The sequence below is a fragment of the Prionailurus bengalensis genome, chromosome X, assembly GCF_016509475.1.
Source record: "Prionailurus bengalensis isolate Pbe53 chromosome X, Fcat_Pben_1.1_paternal_pri, whole genome shotgun sequence".
Classification (NCBI taxonomy): domain Eukaryota; kingdom Metazoa; phylum Chordata; class Mammalia; order Carnivora; family Felidae; genus Prionailurus; species Prionailurus bengalensis.
This window is the reverse complement of record NC_057361.1, coordinates 81,735,305-81,759,248: the sequence shown is the minus strand read 5'-3', so window position 1 is coordinate 81,759,248 and position 23,944 is coordinate 81,735,305. Positions and strand designations below refer to the sequence as shown.

At 39.5% G+C, this 23,944-nt stretch overlaps 1 protein-coding gene across 2 annotated transcripts; it reads right to left on the bottom strand.

Annotated features, from left to right (window-relative positions):
* Window positions 1–857: 857 nt before the first annotated feature.
* Window positions 858–23,944, bottom strand: CSTF2 (cleavage stimulation factor subunit 2). 2 transcript variants are annotated; one of them, XM_043569578.1, is made up of 15 exons: window positions 23,789–23,917; window positions 22,860–22,938; window positions 22,178–22,347; window positions 21,311–21,447; window positions 20,716–20,835; window positions 20,469–20,606; window positions 18,371–18,494; window positions 14,197–14,259; window positions 11,813–11,872; window positions 11,022–11,163; window positions 9,820–9,995; window positions 8,964–9,256; window positions 5,465–5,575; window positions 3,381–3,506; window positions 858–1,068 (listed from the first exon to the last, which is right to left on the bottom strand). In XM_043569578.1, exons 1-14 carry the CDS (start codon window positions 23,844–23,846, stop codon window positions 3,384–3,386), a joined length of 1,794 nt encoding a protein of 597 aa, XP_043425513.1. In that variant the 5' UTR covers window positions 23,847–23,917; the 3' UTR covers window positions 858–1,068; window positions 3,381–3,383. The 2 variants fall into 2 exon arrangements, with proteins under 2 accessions (XP_043425513.1, XP_043425514.1); XM_043569579.1 differs by lacking the exon at window positions 11,813–11,872 and having other exon boundaries at window positions 23,789–23,944.

Here is a 23,944-nt window from a genome sequence, read left to right as displayed (position 1 = left end):
GGAAGAGCCATAGGTTAGAACTAGTGGCACTATTTATGGTCACGTCTATCTGCAAGGAAGCAGGCAGGGGGAGGCCTAATGGGCAATCTGACTACTTATGCTCTACATTTGGTCCTCTTAAAATAAATGAGAATAATGTAAAAGTTTCAGGGTTTTCTATGTTTTAATTTCCCAGAATAAATTTGGTTATAGAGGAAGACTGTAGGTTAGTGATTATCTAGAAGGTAGAATGAATGTATTTTGTTCATTTGATTTCTATTTAGTTTTTATTTCATCTCAAACATGTGAAAAATTAGTGGCTTTTTTAACTTTCAAGGTTGACTACTGAGACCTAAGAGTTTTAGGACAGGTAAATGTCAACAGTCTCTTGTGTTGCTGACACACTTGAACCAGGGCCAATACAACATTTTGTCTTAATTCTGAACTATGAATGTGAACAAACCTGCTACTGATAAACAAAAGTACATTCTGATAATTGGATTTTTCTACACTAAATACACTGCTCTGCTAGGCTCTTTGCTTTGTTGTCCTTCTTGCCATTTTACAGCTCTAAGCATGGGCTATTTTCTTCCAGTAAACTCAGAAGTTCTAGCAAGTTCTCAAAGGGCAAATTGCATTATTTCTGCTGGAAGCAAACAAAGCAAAAACTAAGTTCTAGAAAACACTGCTTCTGAGAAATTCTCAAATATCATCAAGAAGAATAAGTGGTTAACTTAAAGGAAAAACAGAGCTATGGCAATGTAACATTAAAGTACAATACTGTGGTAAGGGTTGAAAACACATCTAAGGTTTCACCCTTGGTGTACACCTTTTTAAAAGCAAAAAGGTCATGTGTATCAATCTGCAGTATACTAAAATTGTGTTCAAAGTTTATTTCAAGTCACAGAAAATATACAAACTAAGACAACAGAATGAACTGATTTTGTTCTGAGAGAAGGTGATGGGAATCCTCCACCTGGCACCAATTTGAGTCATTCAAGGGTTAGGATGCAGAAGTCATCTTTTTGCAACATTTCAACAAAGTTATGGAATTAATTTCCAGATTTGTTGCCAGGTATTTTTGAAAACCTGTAAGAAAAAGTTGGGAGAAAGCCATTAGAAATGGAGAAAAAGTTCTCTTCCCCAAACATCAGGAAAAAAAAATTTAAAGTAAGGAAGGGAGGGAGGCTATGCAAAAAGGCAAATCACCAGGGACAGATTCCTAAGGTGTCTACCTCCAGGATCCCCAAAGTAATCACCTGACAGCAGGGTTTCTCAACCTCGCAATATTGACATTTGGAGACAGGTTAGTCTTTGTTATGGGGTGGGGGGAGATCCTGTGGTTATAGGATGTTCAGAAGCATCTCTGGTCTCTACCCACTGAATGCCAGTAGTACAGTATCCCCTAAAGTTCTGGCAACCAAGAACGTCTCCAGACATTTCCAAATTTCCTATATGGAGCAAAACTGCCTCTGGATGAGAACCACTGATCACACACAAATAATATGTCTAAAAAATAGTGAAAACTGAGTAAGGTCTGTACTCAACAGAAATGTACCAATGTCAATTTCTTGGTTTTGTACTACAAACCAAAAAGGCACTGCACAACAGCTTCTCAAGATGTTATACTTGGGGGAAGTTTAAGGATGGGTACACGAGGCTCTTTGTACTATTCTTCCAACCTTCTGTGAATTTATATTAATTATTTCAAAATAGAAACAAACAAAAACCCTTGCCCTGTGGTTTGTGTGCACGGCTTGGGAATAGCTTATGAGCAAGAATACATAATGAAAGAACTTTCAGAAATATTTCTACCTCTATTATCCAAAAAGAGTAATTTCTCCATGTTGTGGGGCATGCCTTCTCTGACATAAATAAATTAGAAAAAGTAAAAGGAATAGTTTTTAATCTATTACTCTAAATATAATAGCCTATTCTTTTACTAAAAAAATGCCTCAGGTATCTGGACTAAAAAGTTAAAGTCTAGCTAGCCATCCATCTAGGACAGCTTCTCATTACACTTTAGTCATTTAAAGTCTAAATACAGGGGTGCCTGGGTGGCTCAGTTGGTTAAAGCGTCCGACTTCGGCTCAGGTCATGATCTCATGGTTTGTGAGTTCGAGCCCCACGTCGGGCTCTGTGCTGACAGCTCAGGGCCTGGAGACTGCTTCAGATTCTGTGTCTCCCTCTCTCTCTCTGCCTTTCCCCTGCTCACACTCTATCTCTCAAAACTAAATATTAAAAAAAAAAATTTAAAGTCTAAATACGGATATGACGCATGTTTCTGGTTTGGATGTTTTAATGACATTACAAATATGGATTAAAACACAACATATTTAGTAAAGACTGCTAAATGGTGTAAATGAATTCGCTATTATATAATTTTTTTAACATTTATTTGTTTTTGAGACAGAGACAGAGCATGAGCGGGGGATGGGCAGAGAGAGAGAAGGGGACACAGAATCTGAAGCAGGCTGTAGGCTCTGAGCAAGCTGTCAGCACACAGCCTGACACGGGGCTTGAACCCACAAACTGTGAAATCATGACCTGAGCCCAAGTCAGATGCTCAACCGACTGATCCACCCAGGCACCCCTCACTATTATATTATAATATGTGGATGGGAATTATAATACAGATGGGGTAGAAAGTAGAAATTCACGATGTGATATTCCAGCCAATATTGGGACAATGTGAATTTTAAACTGTTTTTAGAAAATAATTATTTACAAAATACAAGGTGTTGGGGAAAAAGGTTTTTAAAAGAAACTCAAATACATAGAATCAGGTTAGGTCACGTGATTATGATCCCTTTTACATGACTGACTGATAAGCAAGAAAAATAAAGGGCAGAGGTGTACCGCAGCCTCTAAAATGTAAAGGGACCGATGGTGATGGTGCTCTATCAGTTTAACCTCAATAAATAAATACTGGAAACTAAAATATTTATACATCTTATTGAAATGCTTTGCATTTTCTCCATTTTGATGGAGAATATGTGGAATAAAATAACACAACTGATTCTGGAAGGATACCCACCAAACTGTATTTAGAGGTTGCTCGGGGAATGAGATTGAGGAAGCAGAGCTTCCTACCCTGACCTTTCTACATTTCTGTGTTTGATTAACATTGTAAAAGTGATCACATGTTACTTCTGCCATTAGGAAAGAAAGGTTAAAAAAAAGCTTACAACCAACTCAACAACTGAACAAATACCCTGCTGTCTTCTGCTATCTTCATAGGAGCTGATCTAATCTAATGAAGGGTGAAGAGTGTAGCCAAGAGGACTGCAGGCCTCGGACAGTCTTGAGATCAGGAGAGTGTTGTTGGTTAAGGTTGAAAGCATCTAATACCCCAAATGCACAAGGAGCTTGTCCAACTTAGGCAGGTTAAGTTGGCTCACCTTTCAAGGTGCTCCAGTGGATTTCTGTATTTGTTCCTTTAAGATCAGGATACTCTGCCTCTGCTCAGGAGGCAGCATGGCGATCTGGTCTGCAGTTAGTTGAAGAACCTGCATGATCAAAGCAGCCTGTGAAGAAGAAAAAAAAAAGGGAGTGAGTTTTCATGATGGCAGCCATAAAAACAACACCAGCTTCTGTCTAAAAAGGAAGGATATTTCACGCCTAGAATACTGTACACAAAAAACACCCAAACCAAGTTAAAAACCCAGCTGGTGAGAAAGGGCACAATGAAAAGCTCAAGTACAATAATACCTAAGATTAGAAGACTCGAATCAGACACCTGCATGAACCCAAAGTTCTTGCAGACTAACACGTTATCTGTGAGCCTTGGGAAGTCTTTAGTTTTTGATCCCATTTTGAAAGCCTCTCTTTTTTACAAGTTTTAGTCTTTCCATCAGACATGAGCTCCCCACAATGGTCAAATATAGAAACAAAGACATACTCATGGGGGATTTGCTATTGTTTTTAGGTGGGGAAAAAAGAGACTTGGATTTTCAGGTCAAGCTGGCCTACAAAAAAAAAACCAAAAACAGTTAAGGCAGATGACTCTGATATGTAAGATAAGCTGCCATTTGAGTCTGAAATGTAAGATAAGCCGCCATTTATATACATCCACTAAAGAATTTTAAGACCAGGCCCATAGGGGCACCTGGGTGGCTCAGTCAGATGGGCGTCTGACTTTGGCTCAGGTCATGATCCTGCAGTTTGTGGGTTTGAGCCCTGCGTGGGGCTCTGTGCTGACAGCTCAGCCTGAAGCATGCTTCAGATTCTGTGTCTTCTGCTCTCTTTGTCCCTCCCTGCTCATGCTCTCTCTCAGGAATAAAACAAAACATTAAAAAAGAAAAGATATTTAAGACCAGGCTGATAAATTTTCAGATAGCAAGATCATAAAAAAGTTATAGGAGTAAACCATTGCTTCCAAAGGAACTCCAGAGACCCAGGACATTCACATAGTAATTGAAAAGCAGAATCCTGGGGTGCCTGGGTGGCTTAGTCAGTTGAGTGTCCAACTTTGGCTCAGGTAATGATCTCACAGTTTGTGGGTTCGAGCCCTGTGTCAGGCTCTGTGCTGACAGCTCAGAGCCTGGAGCCTGCTTTGGATTCTTTCTCTCTCTTTCTCTGCCCTTCCCCTATTCATGCTCACTTGCTCTCAAAACTAAATAAACATAAAAAAAAATTATGGGAATGCAAACTGGTGCAGCCACTCTGGTAAACAGTATGGAGGTTCCTCAAAAAACTAAAAATAGAACTACCCTACAACCCAGCAATTGCACTACTAGGTATATATCCAAGGGATGGATACAGGTATGCTGTTTCAAAGGGGCACATGCACCCCTATGTTTATAGCAGCACTATCAACAATAGCCAAAGTATGGAAAAAGCCCAAATGTCCATCGATGGATGAATGGATAAAGAAGATGTGGTATATATACACAATGGAGTATTACTTGGCAATCAAAAAGAATGAAATCTTGCCATTTGCAACTACGTGGATGGAACTAGAGGGTAGTATGCTAAGCGAAATTAGTCAGAGAAAGACAAATATATGACTTCACTCATTTGAGGACTTTAAGATGCAAAATAGATGAACATTAGGGAAGGGAAGCAAAAATAATATGAAAAACAGGGAGGGGGACAAAACATAAGAGACTCTTAAATATGGAGAATAAACAAGGATTAAGAAACCTACTCCTGAAACCATTGTTGCACTATATGCTAACTAACTTGGATGTACATTAAAAAAAAAAATTTAGGGGCGCCTGGGTGGCTCAGTTGGTTAAGTGTCCAACTTCGGCCCAGGTCATGATCTCGCAGTTCTTCAGTTCAAGCCCTGCATTGGTCTCTGTGCTGACAGCTCAGAGCCTGCAGCCTGCTTCGGATTCTGTGTCTCCCTCTCTCTCTGTCCCTCCCCTGCTTGTTCTCTCTTGCTCTCCCTCTCTCTCTCCCAAAAATAAATAAAAATTAAAAAAGAAAAAAGAAAAGCAGAATCCAAGAGAAGTGTGCCACTGGAGGCAGTGTTGCTTACCTTCTCATGGTCCTGTGGGGTGACCTGGTTCTGGCCAGGACTAAAGCCCCCAGGCTGACCTCCACCCTGAATGTTTGCTCCTTGCATGCCTGCTCCCTGCATAACTGGGACCTATATGCATAAAGAGAGATGAGGAGAGATGTTTCAGAACTTCTCATATAGGTATTCAGGATCCAATAATAATGTGAAAAACATGAACTGATTATGGATATGAGTAAAAAAACAAAAAAAGCAAATTAATGATTCTGAAGATCATTTCCTACTGTTAGCAATGGCAGAAGGCAGAGTTTAGCCAGAGATCGACTAGCAACTTAGACACATTTGCTTACAATAGCTCCAGCATCATCAACAAATATAACACTGAACAATCAGATACCATCAAATCAAGCAAAATCCAGCTGCATAAACACAGAGAAAACTGAGAGCATCCTAGAAACTAGTGCTCAGTGGAAACAGAAACGAAAGCCAGCAGATTCTAGAAATAATGTATGCTGGTCCACTGGGGAAGCTACATTCATAGGGATACCGCCTACCTCTAGTTCAATCAGACATAGGCAGTTTGTTCCAAAGGGCCCTATCCCACAAGCAAGGCAGAGACGATCATAATGGCAGAGGCAGAAAGGAGATGGGAAGGCCTCTGGGGAAAAGACTGTTATTAGCCCAACATTTGCTTTTTATAACTTTCCAGAGAGAATATGCAGCAGATACTTTCTGCTAAATTACAGACCAAGAAATATCACTGACCCAAGCTAAAAGAACAAAATGCAGTTATATCACTTATTTAAGATCTTCGGTGACTTCAATCTTTGGGAAGACTACCATACCCCAAAGAAAAGGCCTCAGAGCACCTAGAATCACTGTTTAAGTTCCCTCTGCTATTATGTTCACACTCAGGCATTCACCCAGAGTTGAGGTACTCTTATTAAACACAAATTGTTAACTTGTTACCTGCTTCCCCAGAAAATTAGAAGCATCAAAACTCAAAAAGAAATGTGATAAACCGTTAGGAGCAGATACCAGGACAGCAATGTGAAGAGCCAGGTGACAAACTGACAGTGGAGGAGACCAGAAACCAAACAGGAGGTAACTGTGTTTTCTGTTACAGCATATACAGTAATGGGTACATGTAATGATGACCTTGAGTAATCAAAAAATGGTGAAAATTGTTTTTCCTATCTTGTTTAAGAAGGGAAGGAAGCATAATACACTTCATTATCACTTTCTGTTCTTCTTGAAAAACATTTTTTCAAATGCTTATTTATTTTTCGAGAGAGATTGACAGAGTGTGAGCAGGGGAGGGGCAGAGAGAGAGAGGCACAGAATCTGAAGCAGGCTTGAGGCTCGAGGCTCTGAGCCATCAGCACAGAGCCCGACATGGGGCTTGAACCCACGAACCGTGAGATCATGACCTGAGCCGAAGTCAGACGCTCAACCAACTGAGCCACCCAGGCACCCTATCACTTTCTATTACCAATACTGAATCCAGAGACCGGTCTGAACTTTAATGTTGTGCTACAGATCTGAAATATCTGTGAGGATAACATTTTTTACATTTTAGTTAATACTAATTTGAACTATTATAACATGACCTAACCATTCAATAATGGCCATTTCAAGTTTCCAGGAGTGCCTATTTGAGGCAGACAAGTCACAATATAGGTGACTACACAACCAGGTTTGCCTAAGATAGTCCTAGTTTATGCTTTTGCCCTAGGCACAAGGACAGTGAAAGAAAGGAAAAATATATACATTTTTTTAATAATGCATATTTTCTAACAGTCTTCTTTGTTAGAAAGATATAACAGAAGTTGGACAAAAGCAATTATCTGTAGGAGATGGGGGTCACAAGGGAGATGGATACAGTGGACAAAGCAAGGTTCTCACTGTATATCTTTTATGTATGAATGAACATACTACTTTAAACAATTTAAAAAAAAGTTTGAAGATAAAATTTATTTTCACCTCAGATCTAATAGGCTTTATACAATCTACTAATTAAAATTATATAAACCTAACACTACAGAGTAATGAGTTCAAGTGCTAGCAGAGATGAAAGAGCAAGACTTTCTCCAGAAAACAGTCTTCCAACCATTATTTTCAATGGAAATATTGACAGAATTATACAAGCACATCATGCAATTATTTGTTGTCAGTTTTCCCAGCTAGGATGCAAGCTCCAGGGGGGCAGGAACTTTGTTTTGTTCACACTGCTATATCCCCAGTACCTAAAGCTGTCTCTGCTACACAGGAGGTGCTCAATAAATATTTGTTGAATGACTGAATAAATGCATAAAAACCATTTTTGTTATGAGGCTACTGACCATAGAGGGCAGAATAAACAACAAGGCCCACACACACACATTTTTTAAAAAGCATAACTTGAAAGAAAAAAAATAGAGAACGGTTTTATTTCACACATACCAGAAAACGACATACTCGTATTTCCTATTAAAGAGGGGGAGGCAGACATACATACATGTATGTCTACACACATACATAACATGCAGATAACAGGACAGAGTGGTACAGTGGAAAAAAATAGTGGGTTCTATTCCTTACTCTGTTACTTTTTAGTTGTGTGAATTTGGACAAGTAACCTGAATTCTTGGATCTCAATTTCCAAATCTATAAAACAAGAGAAATGGATGGCTGACATGTTCAATTCCAGCTGACTCTCTCCCCCTATCTCTCTCTCTCTCTCTCTCTCTCTCTCACACACACACACACACACACACACACACACACACACACGAGAGCAAGACACATAAACATATGGAAGAGGGAAGACAGCCAGAAGTACATAGAGGAAGGAGGAAGACAAATGGAGAAAGGAAGACGGAGGGGCTAGAGGGAGATGAAGGTGCTAGCACCTAAAAACTCAGGGAAGCCACATGTATATCACCATCTCCCCACAACCAATTTTGTTGAAAAGGGAGGAGATGACAACACATAGACAATCATAGATCACCACATACACAGAGCTGGAAATAGCCAAACAAGAAGAGATAAGAATTCAGTTCCACAGGTTTTAAGGTAAGCATTAGTAAATTGCCTTTGATACTCCACTGTTCACTTAGGCTGTTTGATGAAAGTAAATTAAAATAGGTTTCTGCAAAACTAAGATTACCTGAATTGATTACCTATAGCTGTTCATATGCTCTAATGCAGTTCTTATGGTTGTACATTAGAATCATTTGGAGGAGGTTTTTCAAATTATCCATGCCTAGATTCTAGTGAGACACACTCTGTCTCCTAAATTTGCAGGGACTCTGGTCTGAATGGAAGAGCTCCTTAAATTGTGGGACAAGGTTGCCACAATCCTGGTGCCTAGCAAATAACCACCTTAAGGGACACAGAAACTAAAAGAAGGGAGATTCTAATCTTCCCGTTTTAACAAACTGAGAAATAGCCTAAATCAGAAAGCAGTAACAGGCTTAATTATCAATTCCTGAATAGATTAAGATTTCACATAGAAGTGAGAACTGAGTGTTGCACATACCTGTCTGGATCCCTGGGGGCCAACTGCCCCCATGTTAATTGGACTGGGACCTTGGATTCCACTAGGTATAGGACCTCTAGGACCAGGGACTGGGCCCCTTGTATCCATACTTCTGGCTTCTATCCCTCTGACTTCCATTGCACGGGCCTCCATCGCACGGGCCTCCATCGCACGGGCCTCCATCGCTCGGGCTTCCATAGCACGGGCCTCCAATCCTCTGGCATCTAATCCTCTAGCCTCCATGGCTCGTGCCTCCATTCCTCGTGTATCTATGCCTCGGGGATCTCTTCCGCCTATAAAGAAAGTTGTAAGAAAACCACTGTGTAGCTACTTATCCTTACTGCAAAAAAACCCAACAATCAAAGAAGAAATCTATTCCTCTAGTCACATCTCCCCCACAACTATAGCTGACCCTTGAACAGTGTGAGGACTGAAGCACTCCCCTAAAACTTAACTACTAATAGCCTAATGTTGACTGGAAGCCTTACCAAAAACATAAACTGTTGACTGACACATATTTTGTATATTATGTGTATTATGTTCTGCATTCTTGCAATAAAGTAAGCTAGAGAAAAGAAAATGTTATTAATTAAATCTTAAGGAAACTAGCACTGTACTATATTTACCAAAAAAAAAAAAATCATGTATAAGTGGATCTGTGCAGTTCAAACGTGTTGTTCAAGTGCACATGATACTACATTCTCCTTCCCAATTTCGCAGATTTGCAGATAAACCTTAAAAATGTTTTTCAACCCCATTGCCCTACCTTCTTTATACCAGCTTAGGGCCTAAGATAGCTGGGTTTATTATCAGCCCGCAACTACCAGTCAGCCTTGTGATGTGGTCTCCCCCTTACCTCTGCCATCCAACGGTGGACCCCTCTGATCTAGCATGGGTCCTCTTGGCTCCGCCATTAGAGGTCTGGGCTCAGCTAATGGCCCTCCCCTCATTTCATGTGGGGGTGGGCCACGGCTGTCATGACCAGGGACATGGTGCATGGGTGGACCCTGATGAGGTGGTCCCAGATAACCTCTAGAGATGGAGGAAAATGTTATATTTTAAAACAGAACAAAACAACAACCAAAACTATTAACCAGAAGATCAGTAAGTAAAAAAGTCAAAGAACTGATGCAAACATCAGTCTACGAATTCTAAGAGAATTAACACCAAACAGGTCAAAAAAAGTGCTAATGAGATGTAAATCCACGCATCCTAGAATTTCACATTTGGTCAGGGTGCTCATAACTGAGGAGGTAAGATATCCACTGTACAGAATGAGTATGTAGTACAGTGCTTAAAAACATGGGTTACTGTATGGGTTCAAATCCAGGCTTTATCACACATTAGTTGTGTGATCTTGGGCACATTTACTTAACCTCTCTATAGCTTCGCTTCTTCCTCTGTAAAATATGACTGGTATATTAGTATCAATCTCACAGGGTGGTTGTGTAGATTTAATGAGATGATCTAAGTAAAGTACTCACAGCAGAGTCAGAGGCATAATCCCCATTAGCATCAATCATTGTTCTTATTATCATTACTGCTATTATTAATATCATTACTACCATTATGCAAAAGAAGTTTTTCCTATTCAGGTACATATGCCAGAATTTCTCATTTGTAAAGATGGAGTAGCCATGGTTCATTCAAAATGACATACTCAACTATATGGTTCTGTCCAAGGAGAAGTGCTTAGTCTTGGACAGTGGCTATGAATACTTATCTATCTTCTGAGGTAGACAAATAGGTACCACTGGTACAGAAAGACTGTTCTCAAACCAAGGGAAAATTCTGATTCCTCCAGTCTTTTCCTTCTTTTTAAAATTTTTTTAATGTTTATTTATTTTTGAGAGAGATAGAGCTCAAGTGTGGGAGGGGCCTAGAGAGAGGGAGACACAGAATGCAAAGCAGGCTCCAGGCTCTGAGCTGTCAGCACAGAGCCAGACGAGGGGCTCGAACTTATGAGCCATGAAATCATCACCTGAGCCGAAGTCGGACACTTAACCGACTGAGCCACCCAGATGCCCCATCCAATCTTTTCCTTCTGTTAGTGCTTACCTAGGCTCTACCTCTCCAGTTACAGAAAGTAAAGTGCCTCCACGTGGATCATTTGGAGCATCTCCTAGTAGACCTCGAGGAGTTGGGACGTTGGCAGGCAAGGGACCACGCTGCATAGCTGCTCTGGGGTCCTGCATTGGCACTGACAGGAAAACAAACAGGGAGTTACTGTTGTGAAGGACACATAAGGAAAACAAGAAATGACTCTATATAACCACTGACAACATAATTCAGACACCTGAGAGTGGGTGAAACCTCACCACAGCAGACTCCTCTTGCAGCTCAAGAACAGAAGCAGGGTGTAGGCAGAATCTGTGCCATGTCAGAGGTATGGATGGAATTATATAAAGAGCAAAGTGGGGAGCAACCTGCCAAGGACTAGCACTGCAACCTGAAGAAATTTATGCTCCTGGTTCTCCTTATAATCAATCTTAGTTCAAGGACCAGAGTCACAAAAGAGAGGTAGGGTCTTGGCATTATGTGAACACTGCCATGGCTCTGCAAGAACCTGCTGTCTCCTTACAGACTGCTATTCCATCCAAGCCTCCTGACACCAGTAGGGAGGGAGTACAGCCTCGGACAGATGCCCATATCATCCATGTTCTCTGCCCTGTGTGAAGAGGTCAATCTTAGGCTTGTGGTCCCAACAGGAAAAAAATTTAAAAACAAAAACCCAAAACACTACCCTTTTGGGTTCCGAACATGAGGATGACTGCCAAGCAGCCCTTGTCCTCTCAATGTCCCACCCTGAACACCACAAACAAAAGGAAACCTGCAGATACAATGGGTACCTTGAACTCGCTCAATTGATGCAGGCCCGGCGGGTCCCACGGGCGAGTGCTGTAGGGTTCCTAGGTGAGCAGTAAGTTCAAAAGGAGAAAGAGCAGACACTTGAAACAGCTTGCGCATGTGCACACACACAGAGAAACATACACATACAAACGCTGGAGATTTATACACGTAAGTTACAAAGCCAAGGAGCCTGCCCCAGGCTACAAAATGTTCCTGAACTATATTAGCTTCTTTGGGATCTGAAATTGTTCCGCTGTGATGAGATTACCTCCTAAGTTGAAACCTGTCAGCCAATGATTTTACTCAGCCACTTTCGATTTTCGCCTCTGCTACTACAAGTCCACCTAAATCTCCTTATATCACTACAAAAAAAAGGAAACAAAATAAAAAAAAGGATGGTTCTGAACCCCTACTTAGGCAAAGAACATAAACATACGTTCATAAGCAAAACATGAAAGAGACTGTTCTGAACCTAGAAGGCAAGATTTATTCTGAAGAGGCCCATAACACAAGTTGGACAGTACTATTTTTGCCATATTTTTAAGCACAAAAATTTCCATGGGAAATGCAGTGAGTGAGCTTTAGACAAAGAAAGATAATATCGCCCCTCAAGAAATACTCTGCCACTGCAAGTCTCTAGTAATAATGAAACATGACAACAGCAAACAAAGACTAATGAGATGACAAGGGTGCTAATACTACACAAAGGTGGTGGAAGGCAAGAAGTATCTTTTTAAACATGTCACTGTCTCCTTTTACCATTACAAATGCGTATAAGAAGCATGGATTCCAGGAAAAGAAAAACTGGGTACAAACGAAAGATTCTTGCTTCCTCTGCTAAGTACTGAAGACAAACTATAAAAGAAAACTCATCTCACTTTATCTCTTCAAGAAGACACACCTATCTACCTTCAAAATCCAAGTCATTTCCCTTTGCTAACTTTTGACCAGAAAGGTGAAGACAATTATAGCAGGAAAGAAGATGTCTTTAAACACCTAAAGCGTGACTGATTGATTGATGGCTTGGGAAGAAGAATATGACTGCAACCCCAATTTCTCCCTAATGCAAAAATATTCTGGGATACACATATGATCTGCTGATAGTGGCCGAGAGGGAGGGGCACAAAGCACAAAAGCACAGGCTGCTTTAGATGAGACATTTGGTCAAGAGCCTGGTCCCACTGTCAATTATCTGACAAGATTATTAGTTCTGTCACTTCAACAACCAACCCTAGTGGACAAACTATAGACAAGAAGTAAAGTACTTAGGCCTCTATGTTAATATTTTGCTTTTAAAAAATGAGTTTCTCTTATAGGCCATATGCTAGGAAGTAACTTAAACTTCTCTGTGCCGTCCAAAGCAGTTCTTTCTCATCAAATGACAAAATGAGTAAGAACAAAAAGCACTGAAGGCACTCTTCAGATAGAGTATAGATTTTTTTCAGAGACTTCAGAGTCTTGCTCTGCCACTTACTGGCTGGAAGAGATGAGTGGCCCAAGTCCTGTCCACATTACTCAGACAGCAGTATTTACTTACTTACTATCATGCCCCTTAAATAGGTAACTTTAAAACTCTGAGCCTCCACCTCTTTACCTGAAAACTGAGGTGCTGCCACCTAACTCACACAGTTGTCTGTGAAAATTAAGGTGCCTTGCCCACAGTATGTACTCAGTTTTATCATTCATTCCTTCTGTTTTCTCACTGTCTCCTCCTAATGTTTTCAACCAAACTACTATATTTTCTTTTTCTTCAAACTCCAGTAACAGAGGGAAATAACGTGGAGATTTTGGAGTGGCTCTGCTGTGGTGTCTAGTGTTACTGCCACAGTACAACATGCTCTTCTTATCAAGTAAGCTTTAGACCTCTGACCTCCTCCCAGTTTTCTCTGCAGTTTAAATTTAGGCTTCTTCATGCCCAGTCACGTGTTACATGCTTATTATTAAAATTCCTTACTCAGTCAACAGATAGCCACAGAGTGACAGAGAATATGTCAGTAGAATCATTAGACTATTAGGAAAAGGTGATATAACTTAAATAGAAACAAAGGATCCACTTGATTTATCATCAATTCTTATACAGCTGGGCTCTGGGTCACTAGATGGAAAATCTAGACTGGTGCTGTATATTCTGCAATGATGGAAATATTCTGTATCTGCACTATCCAGTATAGTATCCACTAGCAACATGTGGCCATTGAGTACTTGGAATGTGGCTAGTGTGAATGAGGAACTGAATTTTAAGTTTTACCTAATTTCAATTCAATTTTAATCAACTTAACATTCAAATAGCCACATATCATTAGTGGCTGCCATAGTAAGATAGTGCAGATGTAGAATATTTCCAAGTCCAATCCACATTAATCAGATATTAATATTTATTTACCTTGTCCCCGCTCAATGGATACTGGTCCACTTCCTGGCATTCCAACCTGGGCTTGCATTCCTCCTAGAAGATAAAGGGAAGCAAAGAAAAACACAAATTATGACAGTGGAGAAAAAATTAGGACAGTGGTTGAGTTAACAAATGTTCTCTTTTGGCCTCAGAGGCAGAAAACTACTCAGGAACATCATAACTATCCTGAAACAATGCAGGTATACAGAAGATAGAGTTTGTTAGTAAACTCTAGGCTTCAGTGACAGAAGAGCGAGTTAAATGACAATACTTAATCTCACCGGTTACCAAAACCGTGGCAGAAGTTCTGTTACATAGGAGAAAAACGGCACTTATCCACATAACTCCTCTCATAGGAGGCAATACTGTTCCCAGGGTATTTTGTAAATGTGTGGGTTTTAGTTGTGAAAAGATTTAGAGGGCATGGCTGGCATTTAATGAAAAGCCAACAGGGATACTAGATGCCCTGCAATGTCTGAGACAGTCCTCCAGAATCCAGAATCATCTTGTCTTGCAAAACTCTCAAATGCCTTGGTGAACATTAACACAAATGAAAACCTGCTTATGGTCATCTGAATTTAGAACCTAAGTCTGTTGTATTTGTAAACAAAAAGTTCTTTTCCCTACATATGTATGTACACAGATGTACTGAATTTTCCAGAAATACAATTACTGAGTTAATTATGGGTACTGCATTTTTTGTTTTGTTAAGAATTTTACCTAGAGTTTTCACCACTTGAGAAAAATCACATCACTAACATCAATAGTCTCTTTGGTATTTGTGTTGCCAAAACAACATACCTGTATTTGTCTACATTTGTAGCTTTTACTTCATGGTATAGGTGCAAGCATCTGACTGCTACCTTTTGGTTTCTTGTGTAGTCATGCCTGAACACTTGTGTATTAAAAATATTTTTTATTATAGGTTAATTTCTTTTTGTTTCTCCTTTATATTGTAGTTAGGACATTATTTTCTTGGAAATCATGTTAAGTAGGTTATAAGTGTGCATTTCATTTCAGGATAGTAAAAAGTCACTGCAAAGTATCTGTTATGAAAAGAGGCCACAGGGTCTAACAGGATTGAGAACCACTTAGTTCTACCCTAACCAGTTGGGATATGAGGATTGCTACACAAAGAATAATTATGCATCACAAGTCCTTATCTTGCCCTTTCCATATAGCAGTAATTCTTTTTTTCTTAAAGCAACAATATATTCTGTGAGCGGGGAGAAAAGACAAGCTTTACTGTTTGCAGTTCATTAATACTTAACTAAAATATCAAAAATACATAATATTCTCTTACTCCATTTAACATGCCAGGCACCAAAGAGCCATTAATTAAGAACCTGAACCTGGGATAGCCCTATCTCTACTGGAACAAAGTAACTGTGATTTTGAACAAGTGATTTAATACAATTAGCATATGCCCAGGCCTCCTCACCTGCAAAGTGAATGAGTTGGTCTAAACCAGTGGTTCTCAGAATGTGGTCCCCAGACCAGAAGTGTCAGTATCACCAAGGAATTATTAGAACTGCAAATTCCAGGGCCCTAACTCAGACTTGCTGAATTAGAAAGTCTCAGGGTGGGAAGCAGCATCTGAGTTTTAATAAGCTAATTAGGTAATTCTAATGTACATTAAAGTTTGAGAACAGGTCTAAATGATTTCAAAGGTCTCTTCTAATCACAACATTCTAGGGTTTATTCAGACCACTCAGTAAAACAATACAAAGATTTAGGATCTAAGAAAAGCAGTGGCAGAAGGACTTCTGGGCATAACTTCTCATATTATACACTATCACATGATGACACTTTTATTTGTATGGGCTAGGTTCCCAGAAGTGGAATTGGTGGGTCAAAGTGTACATGAATTTTAAATGTGAGACTAGTTTCTTAAAAGGCTGAAAAACTTCACATTTCCGCTACCAATTAATTTATGATACCACTTTCCCCACCAATAGTGTCGTCTATCTTTGAAATCTTGTTATTTAATTTCCAATCCTATGACTATAAATGGATTTGTTTTTGTTGCCATTTGGATTTACTCTTCTTTGAAGTGCCTACTCATTTTCTTTGCCTACTTTTCTACTAGGTTGTTCCCTCTTCTCACCAATTGTCAAAGAGCTTTGTAGAGGTTATTTTAAAAGTCCTAGTGATGTTTTAAAAACTTCAGGAGTATAAGTGCTACAAACTCACAAAACATACCATCGAAAATATTATTTTCCTAATTTTTTAAAACCAGCCCTTAGAGCTTTTATTCTTTAATAACACAGGCATTTAAAGATACTCATTTTAAGTACTGCCTTCACTATTTCCCACACTTTTTTGTATAAAGTATACTATTTTTGTTGTCTTTTGGATAATTTATAAATTTCCTTTTTATGTTCTCTTTAATTCAAGGATACCTAATGTATGTTCCTTAATTTCCCAAGTAAAGGTTATTTTTCAGTCACCTTTTAATTATTTCTAATTTTATTGGCTTATTTTTTAAAAAAATTAATGTTTATTAATTTTTGAGCAAGTGAGCAAGAGAAAGAGACAGAGTGCCAGTGGGGAAGGAGGAGAGAGAGAGGGAGACACAGAATCTGAAGCAGGCTCCAGGCTCTGAGCTGTCAGCACAGAGCCCGACGTGGGGCCCGAACTCGTGAACTGTGAGATCATGGCCCGAGCTGAAGTCGGACACTTAACCAACTAAGCCACCCAGGCGCCCCTAATTTTATTGGCTTATAATAAGAGAATGTGGCCTGTAAAATCTCTACTTTTTAAACTTTTAATTTTATGGCCAACTACATAGTCACTTTTTTTTTTTAACTGTTCCATGGTCATTTGGGGGGAAAAGTATATTCTTTAGTCAAAGCTCAATAATAAATTGTACTTATTGGTTCTGCTACTTTATTCCTCAATGTCTTCACTTATTTTTGGTCCATTAGTACAAAGGTACTCAAAGTGTGGTCCACAGACAATGCTGATCCACACACTATGTTAACAATTCATGACAATGTCAAATGTAGAAATGGAGGACACAGAAACTTTTACAGCAAATTGACACTGTTGTGACATCCAAGTGCACTTGTCTCCCTGAACAGGGTATAGTCCACTTTGGGTATTTTTCAACTTACATTATGAGCTGCATATATCATGGGTTGCATACTTGTCATGTGTAGTAGGACCACATCACAATTTGTAATATTTTTAAGTTAGGTACCCATAACTCAAAAATGTATAAAATACAGAATTAATTTTTTTCACTGAAAGATATTTTAACTGCATAGATAAATGGAAATCATGAGTTTGCTGAAATTTCTTTTAAAATCCCTTCCTCTATTCCTTGTCAACTTAGCTCTGTAGACCAGGTTCTCTACAATACAGAACAATTTAGATTCAATTATCCTCTCATAGTAATGCTGCAGTCAATCTAACCTAGATTAGACAAATTAACAAGAAGCAATTTCGTTGCATAAAAAACTTTAATATTGATACACATCATGTGTTCATACAGGAGTTTCATATAGGGAATCACTATTTCACTCATAACTTTTTTAGTTATGAGTGTTGAATGAGAAAAAACTACAAGCATAATAGCAACAGTCTTAATTTCTATATACACACTTTCAATGAAAAAATACAGCTTCAAAATGTTTTTTTCTTTTTGTAGTTTTGTCTGATTACATTTAATAAAGTGCAATTTTATACTTGTTAAATATAATAATAACAAGTACAATTATTTTGTGTCTTTTTATGTGCCATTTAACCCAAATCTCTGGCTTTCAGTGGGAAAGTTGAGTCCCTTCACATTTAGTAGAATTAACCTCTATACAAGATTTTATTCCTTCCTCCTTACTCTATGTTTATCATTACTTACTTTACAATGTTGTTTCCTGTACCTTCTATTTGTTGGCTTGGTCTAGTTCACATTCATTCCATTTGGAAGTTTGGAAGTTTTACTGGATTTTCCCATTTTGTAGTCCTTTTCCTTGTTCTCTTAATCAGACATAGATCTATTTATAAGATATCAACTATTTCCTCCACCTAGGATATATTTCTTAGCTGCATATTAATTTTATATCAAGATCTCTTTACCACGTAATAATGTGGCTACAACATACCAATTGCTACAACAAAACTTTAGCAAAATACCAAAATGGTGAAGACTCTAAATGAAACATACCTCCAGGAGCTAAGGAACCAGGGCCAGGTCCTGTTACAGTTGCTGGTATTTGCCCTGGTGCTGGAACTCCAGCCTGCATAGAAGCTTGCATCAGAGGAGGTGCACCGTTGACATGCATTCCACCCTGATCAAAGTTAAAAACAGAGTATGTACATGCCTCTGGACACACACATGATGAGCCTGGTTATACAGAACACAATTAAGATGGACCACATTCTAAAAGCGGAGACCGGGGTGTCTGGGTGGCTCAGTCAGTTAAGCTTCTGACTCTTGATTTCAACTTAGGTCATGATCTCATGATTGGTGAGCTCAAGCTCCACCTCAGGCTCCACGCTGACAGTGCAGAGCCTGCTTGGGATAGTCTCTCTCTCTCCCCCTCCCCCACTCACATGCATACACTCTCTCTCCAAATAAATAAATAAACTTTATTAAAAAAATAAAAGTAGAGACTGACAAGTCTGATATGTGTTGTGAGGCCACATGTAGCACCCATGGTTGACTTCAAGTTGTTTATCTCCCCCAATGTGATAGGTAAAAAATGATAGATTATTGTAATTTCTGTTCACATTTGTCTTATTTTGAGGTTGAACATTTTTGTTACGAAAAAGTCCAGATACATAAATTATATACAAAATAAAATAAACGTACGGTTTAGAAAATAAATAATATATATGTTTGAAATCTGCTGTATGGTATTTCCCAACTGCATATTGTATCCTTTTTTTTTAAGCTTATTTATTTATCTTGAGAGAGTGTGAGCAGGGGAGGGGGGGGGGGAGAGAGAGAGAGAGAGGGAAAGAGAGAATCTCAAGCACAGTGAGCATGGAGAGAGATAATCCCAATCCACACTGAGCAGGGAGCCCACTGCAGGACTCAATCCCATGACCTCATATGAGATCATTACCTGAGCCAAAATCAAGAGTTGGAGGCTTAACTGACTGAGCCACCCAGGTGCCTCCCTATATCCCCTTCTTAAGACAACCACTTAAGAATTTTTACAGATGTTTTGAAATCATATATAAATCATTACAAACTAAACATACATACTAAACACATTTCAGCATATTTTTGGGATATATGCAAACACATATATCCCATATTTTGAGAAGGCTTCTACATCCACTTATTTTCACTTTTAGAATGTTTGGGTTATCTGTGTTGATAGCATTGTATCCTAGTTCATCTTACCTGCTTATATGGAATTATGTTTTCGAAAGTCATTCATGGGGACACAGTGGATAAATATACATTTTTCCCATTCTCCCCCTGATGTACATTTAGGATGTTTCAATTTTTCACTATTATATTGTGACAATAAACATTCTTGAACATGATTAAGTAATCAGCCTATTGTCCATCATGGGTGTGGCAAATACTTTCCCCAATTTGTCATTTGTCTTTGGTGTTTATTTTTTTTCAAAAATTTTTAATGTTTATTTATGAGAGTGAGAGTGAGAGAGAGAGAGAGAGAGAGCGAGCGAGCGCGTGAGCAGGGGAGGGGCAGAGAGAGGGAGACCCAGAATTCGAAGCAGGCTCCAGGCTCTGAGCTGTCAGCACAGAGCCTGACACGGGGCTCAAATTCACGAACCATGAGATCATGACTTGAGCAGAATTCAGATGCTTAGTCTACTGAGCCACCCAGGCGTCCCTATTTCTTTTTCTTTATACAGAAACTTTTCAGCTTTCCAATGTATTTATTTCTTATGGCTTCAAAGTTTTGTGTCATGGTTGGAAAGCAAGCTTTACACTTTCATTGGTAAGGAGATAATAAGAGTGCCAACCTGATACAATTGCTAGAAGTACTAAATGAGACCTATGTAGAATAACAAACTGTCAACCACAGTACCATGCATGCACGTAAACAAAAGATTAGCTTCTATAAAAGGGCACACAGAAAGGACCTTTTTGTTTTACAAACTTGGCACTGAATCTATATTCATTCAGAGGCCATATACCCTGCAAACTGAAAATTGCTATCATGTCTGGAAATTGAAATTATCATCTTCAACTCCTGACTATTCTTCTTTCAATATATCTTCCTAAAATTAAAATGGCATTCTAAAACAGGTAAAAATAATATTAAGAGGTAAAGCCCTACCAAAGACTGGGCCTGAGGGGCCTGAGGATTCTGCTGGCTCATTGACACAGAGGATCCTGAGCCAGGGCCGGCACTGTGGACTGGCTGAGGGTTGCCTGCAATCAGTGTTGGGATATTTGTCTGACGATGCAGAATTTTCTAAAAAACAAAAAGACAAATCTATGAGCTGTTTAACAAAGCAATCAAGTAGTTCCTACCCCACTCAAAGTTTATTGTGGCATTTCCATAAAAAACAAGCAGCACTCACCAGGGCAATCTCTGGATCCACAATTCTCATCACTACCTGTGCTTGTAGCAAAGCATAAGCCAGTTGAGGGTTCTGAAGCAACATGTTCCGTGCTTCCTGAGGACTATTCTGGACACAGAGCTGAGAAGATAAACAGATTCATCATCAGGTTCAATACTTATTGCTTAGAAATTAATAGTGATTTAGAGCCATTCTCATCTGAGAAATGTAATATTCAAGAAGCTTTTTAAGCTATCATTGGTTTTTGCATAGCACATAAAATTTTGGTCATGACAGGCAAGAGAAGAAAGAGGCATTTCAAATACCATTAATACCACCATTTAGGAAAAAAGTCACATTTGAATATCTGCATCTGATATCTATGGGCCACAAAAAGCCAGACTGTATAGTTGTGTTCGTGTACAAAAATGGAAAGCTCCTTGCACAAAATGTAAAATATGCTATGGACATATGGCATATCAAAGGTGCAAGAAATGGTGATTAACAGGCACACCTTATATTTGAGCTCAGGGAGTCATTTCCATTAACTTTATCAATTAACTCCTTGAAAATTTGCTGTGATTTGATTTGTTCTTAACCTAATGCCTCCTCCCACCTTCATTTGTTTCATCAGCTCAAACATCTGCTCTGGTGGAAGACTGGCAACTGCTTTGCTAATGGACTCAGGGGCATCCTCAGGACTGATGGTCTCTCCATAAGGTGACTCAATGACAGGGGCACCAGTGCCAAGGCCTGATCAGGAAGAAAGTACAAAAAGTTAAGGAGGCAAAATTAAGAGCTAAATCATTTCAAGTATCTACTTTCCAGGGCTACTTCCCTTCCAGGACCCGTTGATAACTGTAAATTCTCTGGAACTGAGAAATAAGTGATTTGCAAGTCTCTTATTTCTGTAGAGGAAAGTGACAGAGTGTATTTTCTGCTCTCAGAGGAAAGCTGGGACTAAGATCACGTAGGTGGACAATGTTAACCTAAATTAGGGATGGGGCATATCAATTTCTTTTGACAACTCATTTCAGAAGCAAAACAATAGATAAAGATGCTAATTTTCAGAAGCAAAATAGATAAAGATACCAATTTCAAAATGTAATTCCTCATCTGTTACTTCATGAAAAAAGCCGAGAGAATGCCTTAGTAATCCCACTAATTACAGATCTGACAAACAGTTACAGCAGTGGCAAACTAATGACCCAGTTATTAGTGCAACTAATGGCTTAGTGAGCCCGAATTCATCTTTAACTAGAAATCAACTCCTTGGCAACTAGAGGGAGTTCTAAAGTCAACTGTACTTTGTTTCTCAAAGAAATACACTCACTTAATACAGGCGCCTCAGGTGCCTTAAGTGGGTCAAGTAAAAAAGCTACATGGCTAACCATTTCACTAGATGCTAAAACATGTCATAAATGGAAAATCTTCAATATGTCTTTACTAACTCATGTTGCATACAAATAAGGTTTATACTCACTCTTCAGCTCTTCTTTGTTCTTTTCACTGGCAGCATTGTCCACTCGAAGTGCTCTTCCACTGAATTCACGCCCATTCAGGTTTCGCATGGCACTAAGTGCCGTCTCCTGGTCTTGGTATTCACAGAAGCCATAACCCTTTGGCTTTCCTGTCTCCCTATCATATACCAACCTGGAAGAGCAGAACCAAGTATCAGACACAAATGTTACACACATATAGGTTTCCTGCTAACATTGCCATGTTCTAATTTGGTCCACTGTAAGACAAGTAATTTTATCACTCTGACCGCCCCACTGAAATATTTTTTTTAATGCTTATTTTTCAGAGAGTGTGCGGGGCAGGGGCAGAGAGAGAGGGAGACAGAGGATCCAAAGCGGACTCTGTGCTGACAGCAGACAGCCTGATGTGGGGCTTGAACTGAAACCGTGAAATCATTACCTGAGCCGAAGTCACACTTAACTGAGCCACCCAGATGCCCCTCACTGAAATATTTTTTAAATGAAAAAAAAGTATCTTTTAGTAAAAATAAATGTGGATTGTATGGTATATGAATCACACCTGAATAAAACTGTTACAAAAAAACAGAAGAATGTGAAAAGTCACCAGTAAAAACCTTGCCATTATTGCTAATGGCCAAATTTGTGATTTTAAAGAAGACCCCAAGTAGTCAAAGGGGATCTCACCTGAAACTAACAACGGGTCCAACCTCAGAAAAGATGTCCTTTAACTGCTCTTCAGTAGCCTCATATGGAATGTTCCCCACTACGAAGAAAATAGACAACATATGAAAACTTTTGAGTTTGTAACCCATTTCTCTGGTGAGAAAGTAAACCAGTATCTACTTATATCATTGAAAATATAACTACCTCAAAATTGTGTTCCTACAACCCCAGTTCCATGGTACTTCAGATAAGATTTCAATTTTGTCTGCTGACTTTATTTACAAAACAAATAAACCACTAAGGGTAAATATAAAAGGTATAGGCACTCCTTAGTAGCAGTTCGTAGACTTATCTGACAAGTGTTATGATTTTCTTTAACTTTGGTGAAAAACTCTGGCATTGGTATTTACCTGAAAATCTGCGAATCTTATCAATAAAAACTAAAAATACCAATGTATTTGGTATTTTAAAAATTCATTCACAATTCACCCTAAGAAGCCAGGTGGCCGCTACAGGTATCTAACTAGATAATGTTACGGTAAAAAGCAGAGGAAAGTCCTTATGGAGGGCGGCAAGTGGACACAAGGATCTATACACTCAGCATATAATCTGTATTCTGAGAAAGGGGGTGAGAAGTAGTAGGGACAGTTGCCATGCGCCCTCAATTGCAGGCAATGATTGAAGCTCGTGAAAGGACAAACGCATCGAAGCTGAACGCTAGTTTAACTTTCTCAGCCACATCTTAAAAAGGCTGTGAGACCTCAGGGGAAAGGGGCATCACTTTGCCCGCGAGTCCACCAGGTTGGCCGCCCCACAGGATAGACAGGTAGAGCTGCAAGCCCAACCCATAACCAGCTCCTGTGGCAATTCATGAGGTGCACGGGGAATTCCTCGTAGCCCCTGTCTCTTTCTGCGCCTCCCTGATGCTTGGCTCCACGAATTCCTCTCACCGAACACCGAACGCAGAGAACGATCCACCGCAGGGTCTCTCACAGTCAAACCCGCCATCGCTCTCTTCCGGCCGCTTCCGGTGCGCCAGAGCACACTTCCGTACGGCGCGTGAGATCTGCGCTAAACACGCGTCTGTAAGACGCGTAAGCCGGAAG

What these genes read in the sequence shown, in the direction of transcription:
- CSTF2 (XM_043569578.1), bottom strand. Translation starts at nt 23,846, where the DNA reads ATGGCGGGTTTGACTGTGAGAGACCCTGCGGTGGATCGTTCTCTGCGT. An exon ending in ACTGGAGAGGTAGAGCCTAG is followed by an intron (nt 9,996 to 11,021) that starts GTAAGCACTAAC and finishes CTCCATCTCTAG; the next exon opens with AGGTTATCTGGGACCACCTC. An exon ending in TCCACCGTTGGATGGCAGAG is followed by an intron (nt 9,257 to 9,819) that starts GTAAGGGGGAGA and finishes CTTTCTTTATAG; the next exon opens with GCGGAAGAGATCCCCGAGGC.